This window comes from Besnoitia besnoiti, assembly GCF_002563875.1.
Source record: "Besnoitia besnoiti strain Bb-Ger1 chromosome Unknown contig00014, whole genome shotgun sequence".
Lineage (NCBI taxonomy): Eukaryota > Apicomplexa > Conoidasida > Eucoccidiorida > Sarcocystidae > Besnoitia > Besnoitia besnoiti.
In genome coordinates this window covers 926,522-951,988 of record NW_021703916.1, presented here as the reverse complement: position 1 = coordinate 951,988, position 25,467 = coordinate 926,522, and the positions used below count along the sequence as shown (strand labels likewise).

General features: G+C 64.3%; 3 protein-coding genes across 3 annotated transcripts; 1 reads left to right on the top strand and 2 right to left on the bottom strand.

Annotated features, from left to right (window-relative positions):
• Positions 1 to 245: 245 nt before the first annotated feature.
• Positions 246 to 8,808, bottom strand: BESB_026110 (uncharacterized protein; the record flags this gene model as incomplete). Its single annotated transcript, XM_029361291.1, has 4 exons — positions 246 to 1,586; positions 2,108 to 5,861; positions 6,362 to 6,622; positions 6,881 to 8,808. 4 exons carry the CDS (start codon positions 8,806 to 8,808, stop codon positions 246 to 248), a joined length of 7,284 nt encoding a protein of 2,427 aa, XP_029215646.1.
• Positions 8,809 to 8,890: 82 nt separating this feature from the next.
• Positions 8,891 to 12,178, bottom strand: BESB_026100 (uncharacterized protein; the record flags this gene model as incomplete). Its single annotated transcript, XM_029361290.1, has 1 exon — positions 8,891 to 12,178. The coding sequence occupies one exon, from the start codon at positions 12,176 to 12,178 to the stop codon at positions 8,891 to 8,893; it is 3,288 nt and encodes a 1,095-aa protein (XP_029215645.1).
• A 3,295-nt stretch (positions 12,179 to 15,473) lies between these two features.
• Positions 15,474 to 23,398, top strand: BESB_026090 (uncharacterized protein; the record flags this gene model as incomplete). The annotated part of the gene is made up of 5 exons (XM_029361289.1): positions 15,474 to 19,950; positions 20,232 to 20,581; positions 20,830 to 20,904; positions 21,171 to 21,657; positions 22,074 to 23,398. The coding sequence occupies 5 exons, from the start codon at positions 15,474 to 15,476 to the stop codon at positions 23,396 to 23,398; spliced, it is 6,714 nt and encodes a 2,237-aa protein (XP_029215644.1).
• Between the last annotated feature and the right edge of the window lie 2,069 nt (positions 23,399 to 25,467).

The following is a 25,467-nucleotide window of genomic DNA, read 5'->3' as shown; positions in this document are numbered from 1 at the left end:
CTCCGGCTGCCAATAAACGAACCACCATGTGCCGCGAGACCCTCGCCGGACAGGCGAGCTGTCTCTGTGTCATCCCGCACCTCCCCCTCCCGCATTCAGACTGTCTCCGTTCTGCCGTCGCTCTCGCTTCAGAGCGACAACACTTATGCACCTCCCCCGGTCTGTCTCTGGAGCGTCGTCCGCACGCTCCACTTGCGCCGGCTCCCCTAGCGTCCCTGCCCGCCTGCAGCCACAGCCGAAACGCGTCACAGCCCCAAGACGTGAAGGGCCGCCAGAGAGGACGACGGCGAGAGCGAGCTCGTATCGTCGCCGTCGTCGGGGACCAGGCCCGATCGGTGCAGCGTCTCCTCGACGAAAACCCAGCCGCTGTCTGCCTCGCCCTCAGCGGGTGTGTCTGTGTGGGGAGGACAGAGCTCACTTGCGCGCACGCGCGGGGGAGAGTCTGGCATGACGAACTCCGACTCTCCTCCGCCCGCTACGAGCTGACTCCGCAGACACATACTCGGCGCAGGAGTCCCCCACGACCGGCGCGCTCCAGACTGGGAAAGACGCGACCTTTCACGGCTCTCCGCCGCCTCTCCTCCGGGCTCGTGTCTGCCTTTCCTCGGCAGGCCCCGTCCCTCGCCCAGCTGTCCCCTGCCCTCTGGCAGCCCGCGTTCGGCGTGTGCTTCGCCCCCTCTGGGCGACGCGCGCCTCTCGCGAGACGGCCACGAAGCAGACCCACCTCCCCACGAAGCAGACCCACCTCCCTTCCTGCGAGGAGACGCGCCTCGGGCTTCGGACTCTGAACGCAACGTGCAGAAAAGCCCACGCGGTCGCTGGAGCCCCAAGAGGCTGCGAAACTGGTGCAGGGCCTCGGCAACCACGCAGCTGTGTGAAGCGCCTTCTGCGGAGGCGGAGAGAGGAGACGACGACGCGCTTTCCTCGTCGCGGTCCTCGCAGACGCTCGGGTGACGAGGATCGAGCGCAGGCCGCGGCAGAGAAGACGTGACCCCCTGCGAAGCGGGCTTGGAGAAGAGAGAAAAGAAAAGAGGCGAAGGAAAATAAAAAACTGTGCCGCCGGACTTCGCATACGGACGCTCCGAGTACACGAAGAAACACGGCCCCGTCGGGCGCCGGAAAGCAGACGCCGATCGAGGAAACGGCTGACGCGTCTCCTTGACAGAGGAGGAAGAGGAGGACGCCCGCGGCCGCCCCCTCCCCATCGACGGCCTTGTCCAACTGTCGACACCGTTCTCTTGCCCCCCATCTCCACTTGCTCGCGCCAGTCTCTCTCGAATCGGCTTTCTTCCTCTCCCCCTCGTTTGCGGAGGCATTTCTGGCACACACGACGAGGGCAGGGAAGAACGCGTCGCCCCGCCGCCGCCACCGGACGAGGGAGATGAGGAAGAAGAGAGCGACACAGAAGAAGAGAAGCACCCAGGCGATGCGACATCAGAGAGGGACGCGCCTGCAGAGATACCGCGTCGCCATAGACATGCAGAGGCGCTGGCGATGCCAGCGCTGAGCGTCTGCGCCCACAGGCGCCGGCGACGCGGGGAGGAGAAGAAGACGACTACCGGCGCGCGCACACCGTCCCAGAAGGTCTGGAAAGACAAGGGGACACCAAAGAAGGAAGAAAACGCCACTTACGGCGAAAACCGCAACCTGCCGAAACGCGTGAGACGCGGAGAGACACAGACAAAACCCCTAAGCAAAACGCGAGGGCGAGAGGCGACTGAGACGCTTAGACGCCCACTCGCACCCCAGAAAACGGCTGCAAGTTCAACCGAGACCGAGAGGGTCAAGCGGGGAGAGAATCGCAGAAACTCCAGACTGACACAGGTGACTCAGCCAACCTGAAAAGAGAGGAACTCTCAAGAAGACAGGAATGCGACAGGGGCGCCTCGCCTCCGAATCAGGCAGAGACCATAGCACCGAAGACAGATGAGAAAACGAGAGGAGCTCGACGTTGGTGAAAAGAAGGGTTTAGGGATTAGGGACACGAACCAGGGACTGGCTCATCGGAAGACGGCACGAAGAGCGAGTGTTGAGGCTAAGGTCACCTTGATGTTACACAGCCTCTCTCGCGAGCTCCCCGGCGGGGACTCTGACTGCCGAAACTCACCAGAACTAGGCGACAAGAGGGATTCTTCGTCACGGCCTCCTGCGCCTCGACCCATTCATACTCGAGTTCGTGCCACAGTGTCTCGCCTTCGTCGTCTTGCTCTCCCTGCGCTAACCCCAGATCCGCCGGGCCCGCTTCACCAGCCCCGCGACCTCTCTTCTGCGTTGCCGCCCCCACGCGCCGCGCAACCGACGCCGCGGTGGCAGCCAGCGTCGGTCGACATCTCGCACATCCCTGGCACCCCCGCCCTTCCTCGCGTCCGCCATCCGTCGCCTCGCTCCCCTCGTCTGCTTCGAGGACGCAGCACAGGTCGCTGAGGTGGAGCGCCGCCTCTGGAAACAGCTCGGAGGGACACGAGGAGATCCGCAGCAGCGGCCCGTCTAGTCGCCACCATTTACGATGCAGGCCTTCATCCTCCTCCGTCGCCCCTTCCCTCGCCTCCTGGGGCTGGCGCCCTGGGGCCAAGCGTTCGCGACCCGTGGCGCCCGGGAGCGCGGGGCCCGCGCACCACCGTCCGCTCTCCTCTTTCTCCGCTGAAGACGCAGGCAGCCCACACGCTTCTGAGCTGGACGCCAGAGAGGAGACGAACGGGGACGCAGCCAAAAAGAGGGCGAGCGCGTGCGACGGAGAAGGAGAATCGGTTGAAGCCTGCATGTGAGCAAAGAACGAAGCGAAGGGAGAAGGCAGAAGCGCGGCCGCGCCCGGCGGCAGAGTCCCTCGGTGCCAAACGAAGCCCGCCAAAGACTTCCTCGGGAAGTCACACGCCTCGTCCCGTTCCGCCGTCGATTGCCTAGTCTCCCGACGCGCGAAATGAACAGGAACTCCGGCTGCCTCCGCGGCCTCCTCCTCCTCTTCCCTTCCCGCGTTCGCTCGCCACGAAGGAGAGCCAGCGTGCGTCCTTCTTGAGGTGACGTGAGAGTCACGCCCCCGCGGCAGCACTGCGCTCGCTGGGTAGCCAGCCCATGTATGCTTTTCTTCCTCGTCCCTTCCCGTTGGCGCCTTCCCGAGAAGTCGAGCTTTCTCTCTTGCTCTGCCCTCTTGCTCAGCGCCGGGGGCCTCTCCGTAGAGCTCCTCCCCGCTCCGGGTGTCAAAGTCCGGTCGGCGGCATTGCTCGCTTCCTTCCTCGCTCGAGGGGTCCGTTGCGCTGTCCTCTTCGCTATCTGAGAACGACAACTGCGAAAACACGGAAGTGGGTACATTCATCCTCTCTGGCGTGCCTCCCGCCTTCGGCGCCAGCGCGGCGAGAAGCGGCGCGACAATCGAACTCGCCACGGCCTTCGCGCGCCGCTCGTTCTCTTCTCTGCTTCTCCACATCCACCCCCACGCCCTCCGGAGCGCCGGCGACACGGCGGAGCTGGCCCCCTTAGAGGCCTCGACACCCGGCTGCACTGAGCAACGCCCTGTTTTTGCCGCCACCGCAACCTCTCCCCTCTCGCCGCCTGCCCACGGGCTGCCCCAGTGCTCTTCGACTTGCGTCTCTGCAGCCCGGAACTCGCCCTCCGCCCTGCGTGGGCCCTCGGGCCCCTCAGGCGCGTCGCCCCGGCGGGGCGACGGGCCGACGACTTCCGCGGTGGACGCCCGAGAGTCACCGCTGTGGCAGCCGGTCGTGGAGAGAGAGGAGAGGCTGCCGGCGGGGCCGGGGCGCGGAGGCCTGCGTGCGGGGGAAGCGGAAGCGATGCACCAAGGGAGTCCCCCCTCCGAAGAGGAGGAGGCGGGTGACGCCGACGAGGCCGCAGGCTCGTGCTCGTCCGGGAATGGAGACTTCGGGGACTTTGGGCCCCGAGCGCGGGCCTGGCCTCCCGGCGAGGGAAGCGGCGCGACCGAGAGAGGCGACGAGAGCGCAGCCATCGTCGACCGGGAGGCGAGGTGAGAGGACACGGGCGAGGCAGCTGACAGAGACATCGAGCAAGGAGACGGGAGAAAAGCCGCAGGCCCAGAACCCTTGACTACTGGATCGCTCGCGGAACGGGCGGGGAACCCGGCGCTGGATGAAAAAGTATCCTCGTTCAAACAACTGCAAGCACTCTCGCAGATTCCGTTTTCGCTTGTCTCTTCGTCCTTTGCAGCGGGAGAGGAGATCCCTGACCTTGCCTCCCTATCCCCTCCCACGTCTCTGTGCTTCGCGTTTCCTGCTGCCGCGCTCCACGCCATGGGAGTATCTCTTTCTTCAAGGTGAGGGGGCGACCACGCATGCAGAGCCTCTTCTCGCTCAGCACCTGGGCGCTGCGCTGGCGTCAGGTCGCCTTCATTTGCCTCCCCTCGGTCTTCTTTGCTGGCGTCGCTGCGGTGCCTCATCGTCGCCACGGCTGCCTGCGCTTCCCGGAGACGCACCAAACTCAGTCTGGCTTCCTTGCGTCTCTGCTCAGCTCCCCCGTGAGCGCTTCGCCCTCGGGTGCCGCTTCGGTCGATTTCCTCCCCTTCCTTCTCCGTCGCGGGTCTATCGGGCGCTGTCTCAGCGACCGTCATCAGCGTCTCCTTTGTCCTTTCCCACTGCTGCACCGCGGCCTCGCCACTTGGGGCGCCTCCGCCCGCTGTCATCTCCGCGGCATTCGCTGTCGGTTGTTGGTCGACAGCTGAAAGAGGACGCCCGTCCTGTGCCGCGCACGGTTGTGACCTGCTTGCCTGTGTAGTCTTTTCCCCGCGCCCTTTCCGCGCGCAAGTCGACTCTCCACGCGCGGCTGCCTCCGGCTGACGATCCTCCCAAGTTGCCTCACTCTCGCAGCTGCTCCCCGGCGCTCGGCCTTCACTGTCTCCTCGCCCACACAACGTCTCCACGACAGCTCGCGCGCGCCGGGCCTCGGCGAGCGCGTGCGCGGCCTGGCGGCGACCGCAAGCCAACGCGTCGCAGACCTCCGCGAGAACGGCCTCTTGGGCGGGGCGCGGCAAATCCGGGCGGAGCCGCAAAAGGTCGGCGGCGAACTTCTCCGCTTTGAGGCCACACCGCAGGAGGCTTTCCACGACGCGAGCCGCTTGAACCTCTTTCGCGAGAGACGCCTCGAGGAGCTTCGCAGACCCTTTGGAAGGGCTCGCGCCGCGCGCGCGTCGCTCAGGCTGTCTCCACCTGCCCCAGTCTGCGCCCGCCCCGCGCTCTTCATCTTCCCGAGCCGGCCTGGGGTCGGCGCGGGAAGCAGCAGCCAAGTCTGCGTCGGTGGGGGCGCCTCGGCGGCACTCGAGCCCAAAAGGGAGACAAGAGGCCCACGGCGAAGTTGAAGCCCGAGGCAGGGAGCCCAGTCGCACTTCGCTTCCATTCTGGCGGGCTCCGGCGGCAGCCGCGTGTCGCCCCCAGGCGCCACTGTGCCCGGCGGGGGTCGGGGGGACGGAAGTGGCAACTAGCGACGCAGCAGGGGAGAGGAGCCAGCGGCTGCTCTCCTCGCTCGCTCCCGCGGGGAAGGCATGCGAGAAGCACGGGAAGTGACTCTTCAGAATGTGAGAAAGCGGAGACACAACTCGATCTGCTGGGGCGCGCAAAAACGCCTCGAGGTCCTGCAGCAGCGCGACGCTGCGGTGAATCGACAACACTGAGAAGCAACTTCGCCCGCGCCGCGCCTCACCGTCGTGAAGGCCCGAGCCTGCAGGCGACGAAGGGGAAAGACCGGAGGACATCCGACCCGCGAAGGCCGGAGCGAGGGACGAAGGAGGAGCCGTAAAGTAGGCCACCAGGAGGACGCGCGCAGTGGACGCGAAACGCGCGAGCGCTCGGGGGAACCGACTAGGGCCTCCGGCAGTCCCGATGAGTGACGGCAAGAACGACGCACTGCAGCAAAGAAAAACACACCAGGAAGCATCCTTGTAGACCGCAGCCACTGCAGGATTCGCACGAACTTCTCTACAGCCGCCACGTTTTGAGAATGTGCGCTCCCACCCCTCTCCTCCCCATCCTCTCATTCTCCGTGCTCCCTGCTTCTTCGGGTGCTCTCAAATCTGCTCGCCTCCCAAGATCCTGCGGGGATCGTTTCGCGGAGAGGAGCCGCGCTTCCTGTCCTCTCTCCTCTCCCTCCACAGTCTGCTTTGTTCCCTTCTTCTCGTTCGTTGTTCATGCTGCCGTCGCCTCCTTCACTCCAGATCCCATCCCCGGCCTGTCCCCCTTCGGCGCGCCTTGCGCATTCACACGCTCCGCCACTCTGGCTGCGCTCGCCCGAGCCTCTCGCGGCTGCCCCCTTCCGCCTTCCCCCCCCTCCCCCTTCCCCGTCGTCCCTCTGTATCTCGTCGCCGCTCGGCCGCCCTGCGCGGCTTCCTCCTCACTGCTCTGCCTACCTGCCGCCGACCTGCGGGTCCTCATCGCGGGCGAAAAAAGGCCACAGCGGAGACGAGACATCCCTCGAAGAGAAACTGGTGTGCAGAACTGCATGCACCAGAGCCTGCCCGACGCGGGTCCAGGCGGCGTCCCAGACCGCCGCCCCACACTGCGGAAGGAGACGCAGCGACGCCGACAGCAGAGACGGCGCCGCACTGAGACGCGAAGGCGACAGCAGAGAGCCGAAGACGTCCGCCAGGGGCACGTAGAGGACGCATGAGCTGCGAAAGAGAAGTCGCACGGCACACAAAGTCCGCGGCATGAAAGACAAAGGAGCAGTCCGCAGGGTAACACGACCGACACGCCAGCTGACGCACCAGCACAGAGGTCAGACAGGCGAGGCGCGAGGAGGGAAGCCTGATGACAGAAACGCGCAAACAGGAAACACACACCGTCGGGCAAGGCTCGCTCGCGCTTCCTCGTTGCTTGAGTTTTTTCAGAGACAGGACAAAGCCTCCATGTGCTTGTGAAGCCCTTACTGAGATTTGATCATCTGCAGGGCCTCGGCTGTGATGAGCCAGACGAGGCGGTCCTTGAGCGCTTGCGCCAAACCGGCCAGACGGCTGGCCTCCCTCGCAAAACCAGATCGCAGCTCGGCTCTCCAGCTCAGGCGCTCCGCAGTATCTTCTTCCGCACTGTCGGCCTCGTCGCCCTCCGATGGAGCAGCGGGCGCCAGCCGCCTGGCCTGTCTCGTGTGTTCGCACGGCCGTGGGCGCGTGCGCTGCACCTCTTTCTGTCCAGCCGACGCCGAACGTCTTCCGCCGCCGCGTCCCTCCCAAGGCTTTGCCGTCTCTCCGCAGACGCGTGCTGCAGGAAGTTCTGCTTCTTCTTCTGAATGAGAAAAGCAGAGTCCCCCGTCGCTCGCGCCTCTCCCTCCGTCTGCGCTCGGGCACGCCGGGCGAGGTCGCAGGCGCCGGTCACCTCTCGGCTTCCCTTCCTCCTCGCTGCGGCTCGCCTTCTCCGCCACTCTGCATTTGTCGCCCCTGGCGCACGCGGGATCCCAGGCCCTTTCCTTCACCGCCAAGGCCGCCAAGGGTGTCTCCACCTGGGCACAGAAGAGGATGAGCTGCGTCAAGGCATTCAGCTGTGCACACAGCAGGTCGCCCTCGTCACACGCGAGCCTGAGAGACTCGCTGAGGCCTCTCAAGGCGTCTTTGCCTTCCGCGCGGCTGCCCCCTTCGTCGGCGTCTCTAGAGAGCGACTCGGCCTTTGCTGCAGCCTCGTGAATGACCTTGTTTCCGCCAGAGACTGCCTGCGCGCCTCCACCTCGCTCGCGCGGCGAGTCGCCCCTCCACGAGTACGCCTTGCCGAGGATGAAGACAGTCTCCGCCGAAGAGCAACTCATCTCTCGCCTCTTCCCGATGCTCGGGGCTGCCCCCACAACCTCCAGCGTGCCGCCGCGGGAGAAAAAAGGAGACGGCAGCCGCGCGCGGGACGGGGGCGCCACGACCGTCGCCAGACGCTGAACAGCAGAGGCGGCGCTCTCCGCGGCGACAGCGAGGGCGTGGGTCGCTTCTGCGCGGGCTTCCTCGTCCTCAAGCCGGAAAAGAGGGATGAATGCAGCGGCGCCTCGTAGGCCTCTGTCTCTCCCATAGGCCCCGCCCGCGTCTCCTGGACGGTCCGCGATCAGGAGAGAGACACCTGCAAAGTGGCGTGCCATCTGGGCAGCAACCTGTGCGTGCGCAAAGGCGCCAGCTTCAGCTTGCTGTGGAGTCAGAGGAAGACTCGCAGGAGGCCGCAACAATTTCCCACTGTCTCCGCTGAGCGCGCTCCTGCGCAGAGCTGCGTGGAAAGCAAACAGAACTGCCCGACAGATCTGCAGCGACGCGCGCGCCACAGCGGGACAGAGGGAAGAAGCAACACGCCCCGCGCGCCGCGTCTCGTCTCCCCCCCAGCGCCCTCGCCGAGGATCCATCCGTTCCATCCCTCCCTCCTTCAGCCCTTCTTCTCCCTGCGCACTCGCACGCTGAGCCGCCCCCCCCGCCTCCGCGGCGAAGAAGGGCGCGGAGGAAGCAGGCGCGGAGGAGGCAGACGCGAACGACGAGGGGGGGAAAGACGAGGGAGGGGAGATGCCGCCGGCCTCGAGGAGACGCACGAGCAGGCGAGACAGGACGGCCGGGGACCAAGTGGAGACGGAGAACGAGCAGGAGACAGGCAGCCACGCCGAAGCCAGAAAGGCGGGATCCGCGTCACACCCGCCCCTCAGCCCCCCCGCGCCCGGCGGCGACGCATTGTCCTGCCGCGGAAACTCGGGAAAACGTCTCAGAGAAGACAGCACTCGCACCGCTTCACTCGCTGCGTCGCGCGCCCGAGCTCCCGACCTGTCCGCGCCTGAGTAGTGAGGCCGCAAGAAGGGCAGTCGCCACCTCCCCGACGGACTCCCCGACACTCCGCACAGAGCCGCCATGGACGAACGGAAAAGTCCCCGCGCCCAGCCCCCGCCAGGGGACAGGGGCCCTCTGGCTTCCCCGAGCACAAGTGACTGCCTTTCAGAACAACGCGAGGAAGGAGACGCCGCTTCGCCCAGCCGGCCCCCGGACGCATCGGCCGAGGCGCCTGCGTCTGCGCGCCGCCGCGGAAAAGGAGGGGGGGCGTGCGGAGGACTCGCCGGGCTCCTCAGGAGCTCGGTGTCGTAGTCCCCCTCCAGTCTGTAGGGGGGGGGGAGAAGCCGCGGCCCTGCCCCCCCCCTTCGGAAGCGGGCGCGCCGGGCGGACGTGCAGCACGAGCGAGGCTGCTGAGTCACCAAACTCAGAGCGGAAGAGGCCAAGTAGAACTGGAAGAATGCGTTGCACTGCGACGCTCTGCGAGTACAACAGCGCGAGGGAAGAGACCGCGAGATCCAGCGACGGAAACTGGATTTTGTAGAGGCGCACGAGGAGCAGCCTGTGCGCGTCGAGGGCCTCGATGAGCATCGCGAGTGTCTCCGGCGAGACGGGAAACGCGCGCCCGTCCGGATGCGCGTCGCGGCTCCAGAGAAACAGACGCACGAGGTACGCGACAGACAACACCTGAAGCACAGGCTCCGTGCACTCTTGACAGCAACGCTGGACATTCAGCAGACGAGACAGACGCTCTCGCTTCAGACGCTCAAACGCAGCGCCCACCCAGACCGCCCTGCGTCTGCCACCGGCCCTAGACGCTCTTCCGTTCTCGCCTCTTGCATCTGTAGCCGGCATCTCGTCCGCAACGGAAATTTCGCTATGCTCGTCCTCGCTTTCCCCCCGCCTGTCCCCTCTGGCCCCCGCGCCTCGCCTCGGGCTGCGTGCCGCCCGGCGTCGCTGCCTTCGCCGCCGCTGCGGCCCCGCGTCGTGTGGGCAGCCGCCGTCTCCGCTCGAGCGAGAAGACGGTGGAGAGGCAGGGAGCGAGGGCGAGGAGACGGATCCCGAGGAGGACGCGCGAAAGCGAGGAGACGTGCGCGCGTCTCGACGCGTCAGCAGGGCTGCGAGCTTCTTCTCGCGCTGGAGGGAGACCTCACGCATGGAGCGGAGATGCAGATTCAGCTGGCGGAGGTAGTCGCAGCAAAACGACGCGAGACACTCGAACGAGACCTTCCCCGCAATTCGAAGGACGGCCTCCACGGATGCGAAGGACGAGAGGACACAGGGTTCGTCGTGAGCCGTTTCTTCTCTCTCCGCGCCGGCGGTCTCCTCTTCGTCTCTTTGGTGCGCGGAGAGGCACCCTCCCTCGTCCCGTGAGGCGTCGTCGCTCTCTACCCAAAGGCGCGCCGACCTCGAGGAGGACGAAGAAGAATCGCGGGCGCAATCTTCCTCAGAAGCACGCAGAACCTCAAGAGACAGGCGTGGAACTCTGCCTCTCGAACTCTGCGGACTGCGTGGCGGAAGCAAATCCTGCTCGCTCTCTCGCATGAGCGCAAAAGAGCCGCCGTCATCACTCTCATGGTCTTGGCTTTCCGTCCTCTCCTGGTCGGTTCCACCCCCTACTCGGTCTTTCACTGCCCGGCGCCCGTCGCTGGCCTCTTCTTCCTCTTGTTCGCGCGCGCGGGCGCCATCTCGTGTCTGCGCCTCATGCTCTTCTCCGCTGTCGAGAGACGCCGCCGCCGACTCTGGAGTCACGTTGCCCGCTTCCCCAGCACCTTGTTCTCTCCCAACAATCTCCGCGGCGTCGGGTGCCGGCATATGAAGCGACCTGTCTCTTATGTGACTGCTCTTACCGGTCTCCACTCCCCTCCTGTTCGCTTTCGCCATCTCTTCGGCGCCCGGCGGCGCCGCCTGCGCTCGCCTGGCTTCGCCTCGCGCTGGCCTCGTGGGGGCGCGGGGATTCCGGAGCCGTGCCGCAGGTCTCTGTTCTTCAGGCGAGTCCCCGTCCTCGCAGTCGCCCTCCCCCGCAGAGCTTTCTGCCCGCGCTGCGTGACCCGCTCTGCCGTCGATGCCGCCTCGCCAGCAAGAAGAATGACCGTCTTCGACCTGCTCCTCCGTCTCTGCTCTCTCTGAAGCGACGGCTGCATTTCTTGCCCTGTCCCCGCGTTCGGGGTCTGAGTCCCCCGCCCTGCCAGATTCGGATTCGCGTCGGTCGCGACTCTGCCGCCTGCGGTCTCCAGACCCTTGTGGGCGCGGACAAACGCCCGGCGCGGGCCCCACAGCGTTCTGGGCGCGGGGCCTCGGGGTCGGCGCGCCGCCCTCCTCGCTCCCCGCGGCCGCCTCGTCAGACCTCGCTTCTGCCTCTGTGTGTCTCCCTTCTCGCCGAGCCCTTCCTTCTGCCGCGCCGCTCGTCGTCCCGTTCGGCTGGCGCGGCTCTCTCTCCCCAACCGCGCCCTCTCTCTCACCAACCGCGCCCTCTCTCTCCCTCTTCCTTCCCATATCGGCAAGGCTGCCCTCGGTAACCGCGGCGGTCGCTGGGCCCGCGCTCGACGCAGAGGCAGCCAAGGCCTCGCTGGAGGCCCTTGCCTGCGCACTCGCGCAGCTGAGTGCCTCCTTCTCCTCGCTAGGTTGCTCTTGCTCGCTGTCTCGCTGACCCAGGTCGTCGTCTGTCCCCGGTCGAGCCTGGCAGCCCCGGTGGGATGCCTCGTCGCTTTCCGCGCATCTGCCTTCCTTCGGCCGCGCGACCGGCGAATCCGCGCCGGCGAGACTCCCCCGCGGCTGTCTGGCCGCCTCCGCCCTGGCTGCCGGCCGCGAGGAAGTCGCGGAGCGCCGGCAGCCCTCCATCTCCCGCAAGGGGATCGCCGGATGCGGTAGGGGCGAGGGTGTCGCCGCATTTTGTTTGCATACCTCGCTCGCTGCGTCAGATGTCTCCTTCTGGTTCTGCGTCTCCACCTCTCTGCGTCCCTTCCGCTCTTCGCTTGCGTCGCTTCGCCGTTGCGCGTGGCGGGCTGCGTGAGCGCGACCCCGTTTAGCTACGGCCCGATTTGCGCTATCTGTCGCGACTCCTTGCTGCTCATCGCGTCCCGTTTGCGTCAGCGTCATTCTCGCTCGCTTTCCTCCTGGGTTCTGCCGAAAAAGCGCGGGGGGCGAAGGAGCGCGGCCGCCGCAACCTCCCGGCGCTGGAGCGGCGACTTGCGCGTTTCCATTCTCTTCGTCTTGTCTCACTCCGCGCGAGGGGCTAGAGGCGGTGGACGCGGGTGCCTCTTCGCGGCACCCAGAAAACACCTCGTCCCTTGTTTTGTCCTCTGTGCGTGCACGCCGATCTTCGCTCCCCCCGATGCAGCCGAGTGCCGAGACTTGAACAGACAACTCCTCGGAATCCCCGGCAAGAAAATCCGGCAGAGGCGAACGAGAGGAAGACTCAGGCGTACATACAGCGCGAGCGGAAGGAGCCGGCATCAGCTTCTGCTCACCAAATGCTGCCCGTTTAGCGACTTTGAAAACAAAGAGGCCGCAGCAGACCGTCCGATGGTAGACTTCGGCGCGATAGTGACTCCCGCACTCGATAGAGAGGAGAGAATGACGATCCAACGAAAATCTCAGCACAGCCAACCGCGCATGCGAAAGAGATACTGAGTCTTGCTTCTAAAAAGGCCGAAGAGCGGATACCGGACGCCCAGAGACACGTGAACAAGGCCTGGTGGCGGGAATCTAGGGAGAGCGGAGACAGCAGTGATTGGTTCATACGTAGAAAGAACAACAGACAATTTCCCCCTGCTTCCAGAAAAACACCGACGCGCTCCAGGCTGCTTGAATTTTCCCTTGGACATGGCTCTACCCCGGGAGGAAGCCAGGCAGTGCAGTTGCCCAGGGTTCCTCTGCAAAAACAAATGCGAATAGACGGAGGCCGAACAAACCCGACAAAGCACACTCGCAGCGCAGCTCAGAAGCTCTTCTGCCTCGGTCTTCGAGTTGGAAGGGCGCAACAGAAGAACAATTTGGGAAAAAAACGAGGCAGAACCGATGGAACAGTCGTGGCAGCTCCTCGCTCCCTCGTGACGTGCGCGCGCCTTTCAGCGCGGAAACGGCAGAACTAGACTCTAGCGCTCAAAAGCTGCTCTTCAAGGCCATTTCACCACCAACAAAGCTGCTGAAAATTCTCTTGCAATCCGGGAGAGGTGCGATTCCATCCCGCGGCGCCGGAAAAAGAGAATGCCCTGTCCGCCTGCATGCGAGGCAGATACTAAAGGATGGCCTCCCTCAACAAGCTGCACGGCCGGCGTTGCACTGAAGCGCACACGCCCTCCTGTCTCCTCTCTTTGCTCAACTCGTGACCGCGGGCTCGCACATCGAGGGAGAAGACAGCGAAATAGGGACAGCTTCACGCCGCAAAGCAGGCAGGGAAGTCTTTTTTCTTCCGGGTGAGGTTGTGTTGCTTTCTTTTGGCGCGCGGCAGCGAACGAAGACTGTCAGTACACCTGAGCCCCTGAGGGGTCGCTGGCCCCGGGCGCGGTGGCGTCTGTCAAAGGCGAGGCGGCAGCGAGGCGGCAGCGAGGCGGCAGCGAGGCGGCAGCGAACATCCTTGCCGCAGGGCAAAACGCCTGACTAGGGAGAGACCGGAGATGCGTCAGGCGAGTGCTGTGGAGCGCAGCCTTGCCTCCGTGCTTACCTCGGCAACCCCAGGGGGGTCGATAGTGACACGTGGCGCGAGCCTGAGCCTCTAGAAATATCGACCGTACTGACGTCTCTCCACTGTGCGTTTAAGAGGGTTAAGCGCTGGAGCACCGCAGCATCTATTCAATGAGCCAAGCAGTCCCATCGGCTTCCAGGCGGTTAGCTAGTGAACTCATGTAGAGAGCGCAGCCGCCGGCTAACCAGCCCACACACTCGAACCAGAGCTGATGACGACGACTAGATACGCAAGCCGCTGACCCGCACCAGCCGCTGGGGAGGACATGAAACAGTGGCAGCCGGCAGGACGAGGAGCGACAGTGGAGACTGCATACGCTTCATCCTCCCCAAGTAGTGGGGCTACAACGCTGAAATTACTCCTCGGCGCAGCATATGCAGCGAACACGGTGAAGTTGCCGAAGACTCCTAAGACTCATATCTGCGAGCAGGGCTAAGTCAAGTACTACAGACACAACAACCATGCAAGGTTCAAAGCTAGCTCATGGAAGCTTTAACAGACACTCATGTTGCGCTAGAAAGAAAGTGAAGCTCACTTTTTTGAGCAGCCGGCATACCAGCTGATGAGGCACTCTGCAGCCTTGTGCCCAAGACTCCCACCCTGACCCTGAACCGCCACTCTCAACACACACACTGCTCTGAGGGAAAGACCTTCAGCGAATGTGGAGATTAAGGGAAGCTTTTAGAAACCCTCTCAGAACACAGTTGTGCCGACACATTCGCTCGCGTGAGAAAGGCGTCTCGTCGTTTTCTTGAGGAACCCTGTCAGCCAGACAGGATCTCACACACCCAGGCAGCGCGCTGAGTCTGAATCAGCTGCGTGTGAGGCGGCGCCACTTCCGTGGTGCAAAGGGCCTCCTCGGCAATCCCTCTATAGAGCCTGTGCAACTGCGCGATGCTTTCGCCGCACCGAGTATATATATTTCGACAGCCGACGACTCATGCCGTTTCCCAATTCTGTTTCGTTGCTGTGCCGCTGCTTTGAGCAGTGGACGAGCAATGGAGACTGGTGCGTGCGAGTAAGCGGTGGGTTGATCTGTTGTCTTGGTGCATAGCGGAAGCGAGAACAAGACCAGCCTTCTGTCTCACAATATCATTGTAACTGCACCATTTTTCCTACTCTGTCTTGTGAACTGAGCCAATGCTCGCGCAAGTGATGCTCACCCGGCGCAGCTCCTTGTTGCCTTCCACGGCATCCATAGCAAGAATTTCCAGTGGGCCAGCACGCCGTTGAACGTGGAGAGAACGGAGGACAGGGACTTATATATGAAGACAACTCTGTCCTAACAAAACTGACGTTTTGTTTCACGTGGTATGGGCGGCGCGAGGAGACTAGGAGAAGGCTTTCTCTCCGCACAGAGAAGCACTGCGCGACTCCAGCATGCGTTGCATGCGCAAAGCGACCCGCCGAGCGAAAGAAACAGCATCTGGGTTTGAACCCTGGGTGAAAGACGGGAAGGGGGACCTTGCCTATCCCACTTTTGACTCTTCTCTCGCATTTTTGCTTCTGCTCATTTCCCCGCTTTTCTGCTCACTCGCCGCCTTCGCGGACTTTCTTGAGTCGGCGCAAACGCCAAGTGCGAACCGTTTCTGCTGACTTGCCCGGCGGGCGCCGATGGAAGCGAACTAGGACGGCCGAGGTCCAGTTTCCGCTGTCTTAGCTCGCATCTTTTTTTTGTCCTCCCCGCTTCTCCTTCAATATTTTGCGGGCCCCGTGCCGGCGCATGTCTGGCGAGAACTGAGATCAAAACCACCCAGGGCGACGACGTTGCTATGACTACTCTGTCAGCTGTCTTCTCGCCCACTCAGTTTTCGCGTCGCCACCTTCTCCCCAGCTCAACCAGCGGTGGTGGCGGGTCGACGCGCTGTCTCCACGTCGGCATTCGCCATCCTTTCTCTTCTGGGCGCTGAGCATCTCTCTCCTTGCCTGCAGACCTTCGTGTCGGTAGTTTCCGGCTCCTGTGTGCCTCGTCCCGTCAGCGTCTCGTCCCGTCAGGGTCTCGTCCCGCCAGCGTCTCTTGGTCTTGCCCGCTCTGGCCTCTTCTCACCAAACACGTTTCCCGCGATGTCGGTTTCGAATCTCTTTGCCTCTGACCCCTCGGGCGCCGACGACGATTGGTTGCTTTCGGCGCCGCGAACGGACGTTTCTTCCTCCTCTCCGTCAACTTCGTTCCCACCAGCTGCCTCCTCCCCGTATCCTGGGCCTTTTCCTGGCGCCCCAGGCTCCCAGTCGGCCTCTGTCCCCCCTGCGCTTGCCTCCGCTGTCCCGCCTGTCCCTTCTTTCCCGTTCCGCGTGGCGAACCCGTTCGCCCTCGCGGCCTCCTCACCGGCGCAGGTCGCTTCGTCCGCCGGTGGAGATGCCGCGTCGTCTCCTCGTCCAGGAACCTCTGCGGGCAGGGTCTCTTGGTCGTCTTGCGCCGGTTCTGCGGGCCTGTCCCCCCAGATGACAGAGGTCCCCGACCCCGCCGCTCCTGCGGACTGCGGCGTGAGTGGAGACGCCGCAGGACTTCCTCGCGAGCCGCAGCCGGGCGCCGGCAACTCTGCGCACCTTCAGGGCTCCAGCGGCGGTGCGCCTCCAACTCCGCAGGACGCGCCTTCCGCCCAAAGTGGCTGCGTGCAATCGCCGTCTGGCGGGACGGCACCTGGCGCAGCGCAGGACGGTGTATTGGCGACCACGAAGAGCTCCTCCCTGGGGGCAGACGGCGGCAGGGCTGACGCTCCGAACGAGGTGTCTGTCGCGCACCCGGGGGGCGTAGCGGGCTCCACCCCTTACAACGACCCTTCCCAAGGACTGGCATTCACGGGCAAGACCCCGTTCTCGGCACCGCCCCCCGGCGCCGGAGAAGGGGACGGCTCCCTGGAGCCGTCGGAGCCCTCTCTTTCTCGCTCGTCGTCGTCAGGCCACGTGCCTTCCACCGCCGGAGGGGAGGGTGCACCGACGAAGGGTGCGCGCGACCCCGCTCTCGTGTCTCCTCTAAGAAACCCCTTCTCGGCTTCGCTGAACGCGACTGGCAGCCAGCCAGGTGCCCAGGGCGGCACATCCGTGGACCCACCGGACTCTGCTGCCGCTGCCGCATCTCCCTTCGAACCCTTTCCTGTCTTCCGCAATCCTTTCTCTTCGCGCGCGGCGTCGTTGCATCCGGATTCGTCTCGTGCGTGTTACGCTCAGAGTGTTTCGCCTCCTTCGTCTTCCTCCTCGCTCGCGCCCGCTGACTACTCGGCAGCATGCCCTCCCGTCCCTGATCTGGCGCTGGCGCCCGTCAACGCGCCACTACCTTCTGCGTATTCGTTGGCGGCGGCGAGCGGCGAGCCCTCTCGACCGGCACCTTTGGTCGCCCGCGAGCTGCCCTGGTCTACGACAAGCCGAGGAGTGTCTCTGTCCAGCGAAGACAGGGAGGGAAGCGCGAGTCCCGGTGACGGCGGACGCAACGAATCCGCCGCGGGGGGCGTGGCCGCGGAGGATGCGACAGAGGAGACCCTCGGCGTCGCGGGGGAGGGCGAGGAGGTCGCGAACGCCGCGGAAACGCCCGCTGCCGTTGCGCACCCGACGCGGGACTCGCTCGCCTCACCCGAAGCGAACTACGTTCTGAAGCGTGGAGTCGACGCGGCTGGACGCGAGGCTGTGCCTGGAGAGAGTGACCTCGCGCAACCCCGCTGTGCAGAGGTGGCGGCTCCTGCGGAGAGAGCGAGTGGAGAACTAGAAGAAAAGGCATACGGGCGTGTCAGCGCAGAGAAGGGAAGCCACGACGGAGGGGAGGCGCAGAGCAGCAGCGCCGGTGAACCGCACGGACAGACGCCGGCAGAAGACTCGCGCCGGCCAGGAGAACGCGAGACTCTCTCCTCTTTCTCGTCTTCCTCCGCGACTCCGTGTTCGCTCTTCACTCCCGCTCCTGAGGATGTGCCTCTGTGTGGGGACGCTACAGGGGACAGGGCGCCTGTCCCCACGGGCGAAGAGGTTGTCGCTTCATTGGGGAGCGCGAGTTCAGTGCCTGAAAACGCAACTCTGAACGCGCCGTCGTTTCCGTCTGAAAGGGCGTTGACTGCGCACCTCGCGACGGCGGAGTCTTACCCCGACTGCAGACAGCAGCCGTGCCCGTCACAGAGGGACGCGATGTTCGCTCTGAGTGATGCGGCGCCTTCTTTCTGCCGCTCAGAGACCGACGCCGTGATGGAGTTTGCGCGTGCGTCTGCGGCGGCTGCGCCGGAGGACGAGGGCAGCTTCGCAGCTGCTTCTCCGTCGTTCCTCGTGGACGCACGCGAGGCAGAGAAGGCCGCCGCAGGGGACCCTCTGTTTCTGTTTCGAGACGACGACGCCTCAGACAGCGTGTTCAGTCTGGCCGCTGTCTCCGAGTTCCTCGGCCCTGTCTCTGCCCCGCCTGCGGGCCGAACCGCGCGCGAGCCAGGCCTGGAGCCTGAGCAGAGCGGCGCTTCGAGAGAGAGCCCTGACGAAAGAGCTGGGCTAGGAGCCGAGGCAACCCCTCCGCCAAGCATCCAGGGCTTCACTTCTTCCACTTTGCCAGAGGGCGGCCTGGGCGAGAAGAGCTTTCTGCGGGTGACAGACGGAGAGGGGGTGCGGGTCGTCGCGCCGGAAACACGAGACGACGTCCCGCGAGGCGAAGAACTCAGGGCCGCGAACGGCGCTACTGAAGCAGCGAACGCTTCTGCAGAAGAGGGGGACTGCTCGTCTTCATGCGATGCCGCTGGCGACTCTGTCTTCCCCGTCGGGCCTCGGACTGAAGAAGGCGCGGGGGGGACTGGAGCGCCCCTGGAGAGCGCGACCCCGTGGAGTGGAGTTGCACCGGTGCAGAGCGGGACGGGTGAAGGACGTCGGGGCGCCGCGGATGCCGGCGCCCTTCAGTCTCCCCTCCCCCCGGCGGCTGAGATGGATTTCTCGTCTTTGCTTCGAAATCCACTTTCGTCAGCTTCTCCGTCCCCTCCCACCTCCGCGTTTCCCCTTGCGGCGCCAGCCCCAGCCAAGGTGTCTCCGGTTGCCGAAGCTACCGGGCCGAAGACTGTGATCTCGACCCCCTTGGGGGGACAGCCGGAAGTTCCTGTCGTACGACGAGCTCCAGAGGGCGAGCAAGCTGCGGCGCCCTCCTTTCCTCCTCGCTCGGATATCCCCATTCCTCCTTCCCTCCCTGTCGCCCCGCCTGCCTGGCTTCGAATCCCCTCGGCTTTCGGCTCCAAAAAGGAGCCGCTGCGACCCGACCTTGCGGAGACAGCTGGCCCAAGCGTCCCTGCGGCTCCACCGGCCGTCCAGCAGATCGCGCCCCCCGCCGCCGCCGCACCGGCCGTTCTCGAGCGGCCGTCGCCCTCGCCGCAGCGGCCCGCGTCCGGCTCTCCGGCGAAGCTCGCAGAGGCAGCCGTGCAGCAGGGCCAGAGTGTTGCTGCAGGTTCGCTTCCTGTCTGCCCTCCGGCGCCGGCGCACGCAGCTCCAGCGCCCGGTGACCCGAGCATGTGTCGCGTCGAGGCAGATGCAGCGACGGCGCAGGCGGAAGGCGTGCCACCTCGAGCGCAGCACCCTGTGGGTGCGCGGGGCGCGCCCGTGGCTCTTGGATGGGGCGGCTTCATGCTGCTGGGGACTCCAGAGAACTCGCGACTGTCTGAACTCCCTCTCGCAGACGCGCTGGCGCGGAGCCGCACGCCGCCGCCGGGTGCACGCGGCCCGGCTGCGGGGGGACAGCGGGCCTCTCTTTTCATGGAGACGGTCGCGGCGTTCCCGGGGCCTTTGGGGGCACCACACCGGAAGACCACAGCCGCGCTGGCGCGGTATTTTGAGAGGGTCGTGGACGCCATGATGCGGCAGGCTTCGGCCGACGGGGAGGAAGGCATGCGCCCTGCGGGCGGCGCTGCGCCGGCGTGCCGAACGCACGTGGGCGCGTCGCCGGCGCGGGAGGGCGCGGCCGCAGGTGCGCGGCTGGAGGTGTGCGGCCTGTGGGCTTTTTTGTTGCTTTCTCTTCAGCAAGAAGAGCAGAGAAGCCCATCCGGGGGGGCGGCGAAGGCCTCGCCTGGGCGCCTGGTCTTGCCGCCGGTCTCCTCGCTCTTTCCTCTTCCGGAGATGAGCGCGTCGATTCAAGCGGCGGAAGACCGCTTGGCGCTCGCGGCTCCCTCGCGCGCGGCAGAGAAGGCGGAGGAGCGGCCCGCGAGAGATGCTGCGATAGACCTCATCTGCCGGCGCGTGTGCAGAGGAGATGTGAGAGGCGCCTTCGATGCGGCGCTTAGGGAGAAGATGTGCGACCACGCTCTCGCCCTGGGGAATGTACTCAGCAGCGACGCTGTCAATGAGGCCCTTCAGGCGCTCTCCATCCAACTGGTTTCTCCGGGGGCAGAGGCCGAGAAGCAGTGCCCACACGCCAGCGCAGGAGCAGGGGGAATCCACAGCAGCGCTGGAGAGACGCACCCCGCACGGGGCAGGCGCGCAGACCAAGCAGCTGGGAGCGAGGGCGCCGCGGCGACCGCGCTAGGGCCCAGATGGAGGCGAGCTGTCGCTGCGCTGTATAGCGTAGTGGGACAAGAAACGAAGGCGCTCACGTTCGATGCAGGTAAGGGGGCGGCAGGGAGCGGACGGCGAGGGGAGCGAAAGACGAAAGAGGGACGCGGAGGGTGTGGGAGAGAGGGCCAGAACAAAGCGGGCGCGACCCTTTGAGTCGGCAGAAAAAGCGCGGAGGAAGCCACAGCACACACACAACGGGGTGATTCGCAGTTTCCTTCCTCGCTGCTCACGTCGCCCTCCTCGCGTTTCACAAAACCACTCATCTCCCCGCGCTTTCTCTCTCTGTGTCCACGCTCTGGCTGTCTCTTGTCGTGCATGTGTCCGTCGCAGAGGCTGTGGAGGTCTGGTACCCGACGGTCGCGCTGGTCTCCAGGTTCGCCGGCCTCGTCCACCCTACGGCACAGCGTCTCCTTCTCTCACTCAGTCAAGCGCTCGCCGAGCAGGGAGATGCCTCGCGTCCCCCCTGCGCGTCGTCGCCACCTTCCGCGAGTCGGTATCGCCACGCCTCTCAGCTGTGTGCGTTGCTGGCTGGAAAGACCGTCGTGCCTTCCTCGCTTCTCCCGGGGCTCGAGCGACAAGGCGCCCCTGATGGGAATCTCCTTTGCATCGGCGGCAACCCGATTGAGGAACTCATTCTGACAGAGACGTTCGAGTACCTCCAGCGCCTCTATGACCCCCAGGTGCGTCCACGTACAGACCGGCGTCGAGGCTTCGAAACACGCTCAGCTACCCTCGGGACAAGCGACCTAACCTACGCCCTGAGCCGTCTCCGCAGAGTCTTGAGTCTCCGCCGGCTTTCTGAGTCTGGACACGTAATCCATGTCTATTTTTACGCGCCGAAGGGTTGTGTACGTGAAGAAAGACGCTTTAGTGTGGAAGGAGGTCACAGTGGACATGCGCGTTGTGTTGGCTTTGCGGGGATGCGCAGTTCATGTTTCCGCAGCTTATCCCGGCGAAGATTCGGTACGCGCTCTGCCTCGCCGACTTGGGACTCCTGCAGCAAGTAAGTGATATAGGAAGACGCCGTCTTCTCCCGGTGCTCCCTCCCCGTCATTCTCTGCCCTACTCTCTCATTCTCACAGAAGCGCCACGTGCGGTGCCCTCAACGCTTGTGTCCTTCGCTGTTTGTCTCCTCTCTTCGTCGTCTGCGTCGCTTCCCCGGAGTGACATGGAGGATGTTTCGTCCGCCTTTTTTCGTGGCTCGCCAGTACCGCTAACGAGACTCAACTTATTCGTCTTATTCTTTCTCCTCTTTGTGGCGTCTTCCAGGCCCACAGCTACTGCAGCCTGGCGGCCTCTTTCCTCCGGGCGCTGCCGCAGGCACAGGTGCCTGCGGACCTCCGTCAGGAGCTACGAGAGGCTCAACAGAAAGTCGAGACGCTGCAGCAGAGCGGCCGCTTCGCGACGCTGGGGGCCCAGCTGGCGTCAACCTATAAACACGCTTTCGCCTCGACGCCAGACAGCCTGGAAGCGCCTTCCCAGCAGACGCTCACTCAGCATCATCCGTCTGCGCTCACGCCGGCTTCGGCGTCTCCTCAAGCGCGCGCAGCCGCAAGGCCGCTGGACAGCGCGGACGCCAGGAGAGACGACGGAAGAAAGGACGAGGGCGGCCTGTCTCTGGCCTCCGTCGTGGGCGGTGGCTGGCTTGGAGGCATGATCGGCGGACTCAAGAAGGCGCTGAGTGCGGAGGAAAGGAACGTCGGCGTGGAGAACGCATACTACTATGACCATGTGCAGAAAAGGTGGCGGGAGCGAGGTAAGGGGGGGGGGACAGCCTCACACGCCGCGCGTGCAGGGACGCGCCAGGACACTTCGCCACAGCGAAAAGCCCAAGAAACGGGAGAAAGAAGGAAAGGGGGAGAAGGGCGCGAGAGGCGAAGGAGGGAAACACGAGGGAGCGAAGCGTCTGTGAAAAAATGTGAAGCAACTAGGATTTGCGAGGTCGGAGGTGCTCTTGTGGTAGACTTTCACGCACATTATTTTTGCTTTCTCAGGACTGGTGCTCAGTCGCATGCCGCTTGAACGTGCCGGTCCCATTTGTCTCGTCTGTCTCTGTATGGTACATCTTCTTTGCCTCCTGCCCGCTTCGCCTAGAGGGGCAGCTTCGTGAATACCTGCTCTACGTGCACCTTCGTGCTGCGGGATGGCATCTTCATTTCCTCTCCTGTTTAGGTCGCGAGCACGAGGAGGAGCCCCTTCCGGCCGACGGCGCCGCCACAGGCTCGTCGGACTCGCCAGCCGGCGGTGCGGTCTCACCTCCGCCGCCGTCTCTCCCGCCTCCTCCCGGAGGCGACACGAAGCCCGCGGGGACGCGGGCGGGCGCGGACAAGCGCAATCGCTACGTCGACGTGTTCAGCTCAAATTCCACCTCTGGAGCCGGACAAAGAAAGCCTGGAGGGACTGTACCTGTGCCCGTCATGGCTCCGGGGCTCTACGGGGCGCCTGCAGCGGCCCCGGCAACGCCCATGCCGGCTTCCTCGAGCCTGCTCAAGCACCCGTTTGGCGCCGCGCGGCCGCAGCACTCTCCTGACTTGCGCGCCGACGCAAGCGCCGCTGCCAGCCTGGTCGCCCTCGGGGATCACGCTTTCCCTGCGCAGGAGCCGCGTCCGTCGCCTTTCGCAACGCCGTTCGCGTCTTCTGAAGGCTCGCCGGGCTTTCCGCCAGGGCTGGGCGCGTTCGCGGGCTCCGCGGCTTCGCCGCCGCCGACTAGCGCCTTCCCATCAGGGCGAAGCGCACGGGTGCTTGCGCCCGGTTCCAACTGTCAGAATGTGACACCGTCGAGTTTCCCTCCTTCCGCAGCCGGAGCCCCAGCGGCACCTGCCTTTGTTAGTTCAGCGACTGGCCCCGGACACACTGGGGATTCTCAGCCTCCTGCAAGCGGCGTCGCGTCGCCTCCGCCTGCCACCAGCTCGCCCGTCCCCACGTCGCCCTTCGGCTCTCGGCCGGGCTCTGCGACAGCCCCCCCCACCGCGCCTCCCTCGACAGCTCCTTTCTCGTCCCCAGCTTTCGCTGCGGCAGACCCTTTCGCGCCTTGTGGATCCTCTTATCCCCCGCCGGGCCCCTTGCCCCCGACTGCACCCTTCGCCGCAAAGGCCCTGCCCCCTCAGCCAACGGGGCAAGCCCCTGCAGCGAGCCCTTTCCCTTCGCCTGCGCCCCTCCCCACAGCGGCCTCTGTCCCCCAGCTGGCCGCACACCCGTTTGCTCCAGACTCGTGCGCTGCGAGCCTTGGAGGGGCGGTGCAATATAACGGGCAGCCAAGCGCCTCTACAGGGGCTTGGGTTCCTCCGTCCCCGGCGTCTGCGTGCCCGTCGCCCTTCTTCTCGCCGACACCGGAAGCCGGAAAGGCTGCGACGCCGGTTGTCGGCGAAAGTGCGCAGGCGCCCGGGGCGTTGTGGGCTCAGGAAGGAGACAGAGGACACACGGCTCTCGCAGGAGGCACTTTGGCTGGGGGCTCAGGGGTCAGGGCAACTCCGGGACGAAGAGAGATACACTGGTAGAAACAGCATACAGGAGGCGGAAACGAGCCGAGCAGCGAAGCCACCGAGACGGAGAAGAGTGCAAGACAAGGGGCAGTTGGGGACGGCTGGGCTCGCGCTGAGGCGATTCCAGGCAGGAACCGCTCTGCTCGCGTTCGATGCTCCTTGAACGACTATCAGGTGTGGGCATCCTGCTTTCCCTCCTTGTGTAAAAAATAGGGAGGGGACGAGAGGGCCGTCGGTCGCGATACGGCTTCTCCCTCGATGCGTCGCTACGTTTTCGTAAATGCTCTCGTTCCCGTGAAGGAAACGGGAGATCTACCAGTCTGCGTCTGTTAATGAGTTTCGTTGTTCGTATTCCTGTCATTTCCGCTTCGTGTTTCCTGGAGTCTTCGTTGCTTCAGCTCAATGTCTTCCATCTCCCTTTCCCGCGCAGGCTTCTTCGGTGCTGTGAGCCAGCCTTGTTCCTTTCGACGGCTGTCTTAAACTTGTCTTTCCTCTCGACCTGCGTGGTCTTTCTCCGTCTCCGTGTCTCGGCGTGCGTGAGAGACGTATTTTAAGTCCCGATGCTGGCGGGCGGGCGCCTTCGCTGCTGTGGCAGGGCTGTAGGTGCCTCGCACGGAGTGCGGATTTCCTTCCAACCGAGTTCAGCCTGCGGCATTTTTATCTCTTCGTTTGCCTCCTCGTTTCTGTCGTTTGAGCTGCTTTGCGTTTCTACTCTTTCTTCCCAGCGCACATCCGTGCCCGCACCTACGCAGAGGGCTGCACGTAAAGAGACAGCACTGAGCACTCCACTGTATACATCTGTACATCCTGCGATACTGCTCTATACACCCGGAAAACCGTCGTTTGCTCTTTTCTCCTGCATTCGCAGCATGACAGCTCTTCACTCACGCACCCTTTGTATCGAATTTATCTTGTGACTCTTCACTGACTTGGGCGTGTGTGGCGAATTCAACGCAGTGCGCACCAGCTTCCTGTTTTGCCTCCGTGGCCCCGCTGAGAACAAGACACGCGAAACTTCTGCGCGGGGAGTTTGCGCAGGCCCCCGCTCCCCGTCCTGTCGCCTATGCAGACAAGCGGCCCCCACAGAGGAAGTTGGCTCCTCTCTTCAGCTGCGAGGTTTCGGGGCGAGATTTCAAAACACAGACCTTTCCAACACAGGCGTTTGCAGGCTTGCAGACTCTTCTCAACAGCCAGCAGCTCTTTCGCAGGACCAGCTTGAAAGACTTCACGTTTAACACTAGGATGGAATGCCACTGTGTTAGTGCTGCACCCACACACAGCACGAAATGGAAGAGAGCTGCATACAACGTCTACCGTGTAGAGAGAGTCTGACCAGACAGATGCCTGTACACAAGGTGCCGAAATTCAGACGAAGAGAGCGACGCGGCACGTAGCTGCGCGTGAGCGCGAGGCGGCAGATTATTTTATATGAATATTTCGTTTCAAAAGAGGATTCACGCAGCCTCGTCAGCCTTGCGAGGAGGACACTCAAAAAAGTCTTCAGCCTTGACCTTTCTAAACCCTAGAGCCTGAATCACTTCAGCGGGAGGGACGGCAGAGCACGCCACGCACCCGTCTTGCCGAGTCGTTTGAATCTGGCCTGAGGTGCAGGAATTATCGGTCGACTGAGAGCAGTTTTAGTCGCGCTCTGAAGGCCGTCGCGGGCCTTTCCTTTGGTGGCCTAGCCGGTACCTGCAGCCACGCAGCGAGGCCTCTCGCAGGGCTTTTCGCGGCAGAGTGCTTCCTCGATGCCGCAAACAGGCACGTGCTGGCTCACTGCGTGTCTAAGCAAGAAGCGAGCTGAGACGGCGGCAGGACTGCGCGAGTCTCTCTGCATCACTGACTGTGCCGAAAACAAGGAACTCGTCTGCTCGGAAGCGGGGTTTTTGTGCATCTTTCACTAATGGGAACATAGCCTCGCCTGCGGTTGCCTCGTTCTGCACAGCAGCCGAATGGCGTCGCTGGCGGGAGCAACGAAGCCGCGCAGGAGTGCGGTCCCCGGCCTGCGGAGAGCGACTCTCTCTCTGTTTGTTGATTCGCTTGACAAAATCGGGATTCAGTTCGGTGCCGCGGGCGCGTCAAAA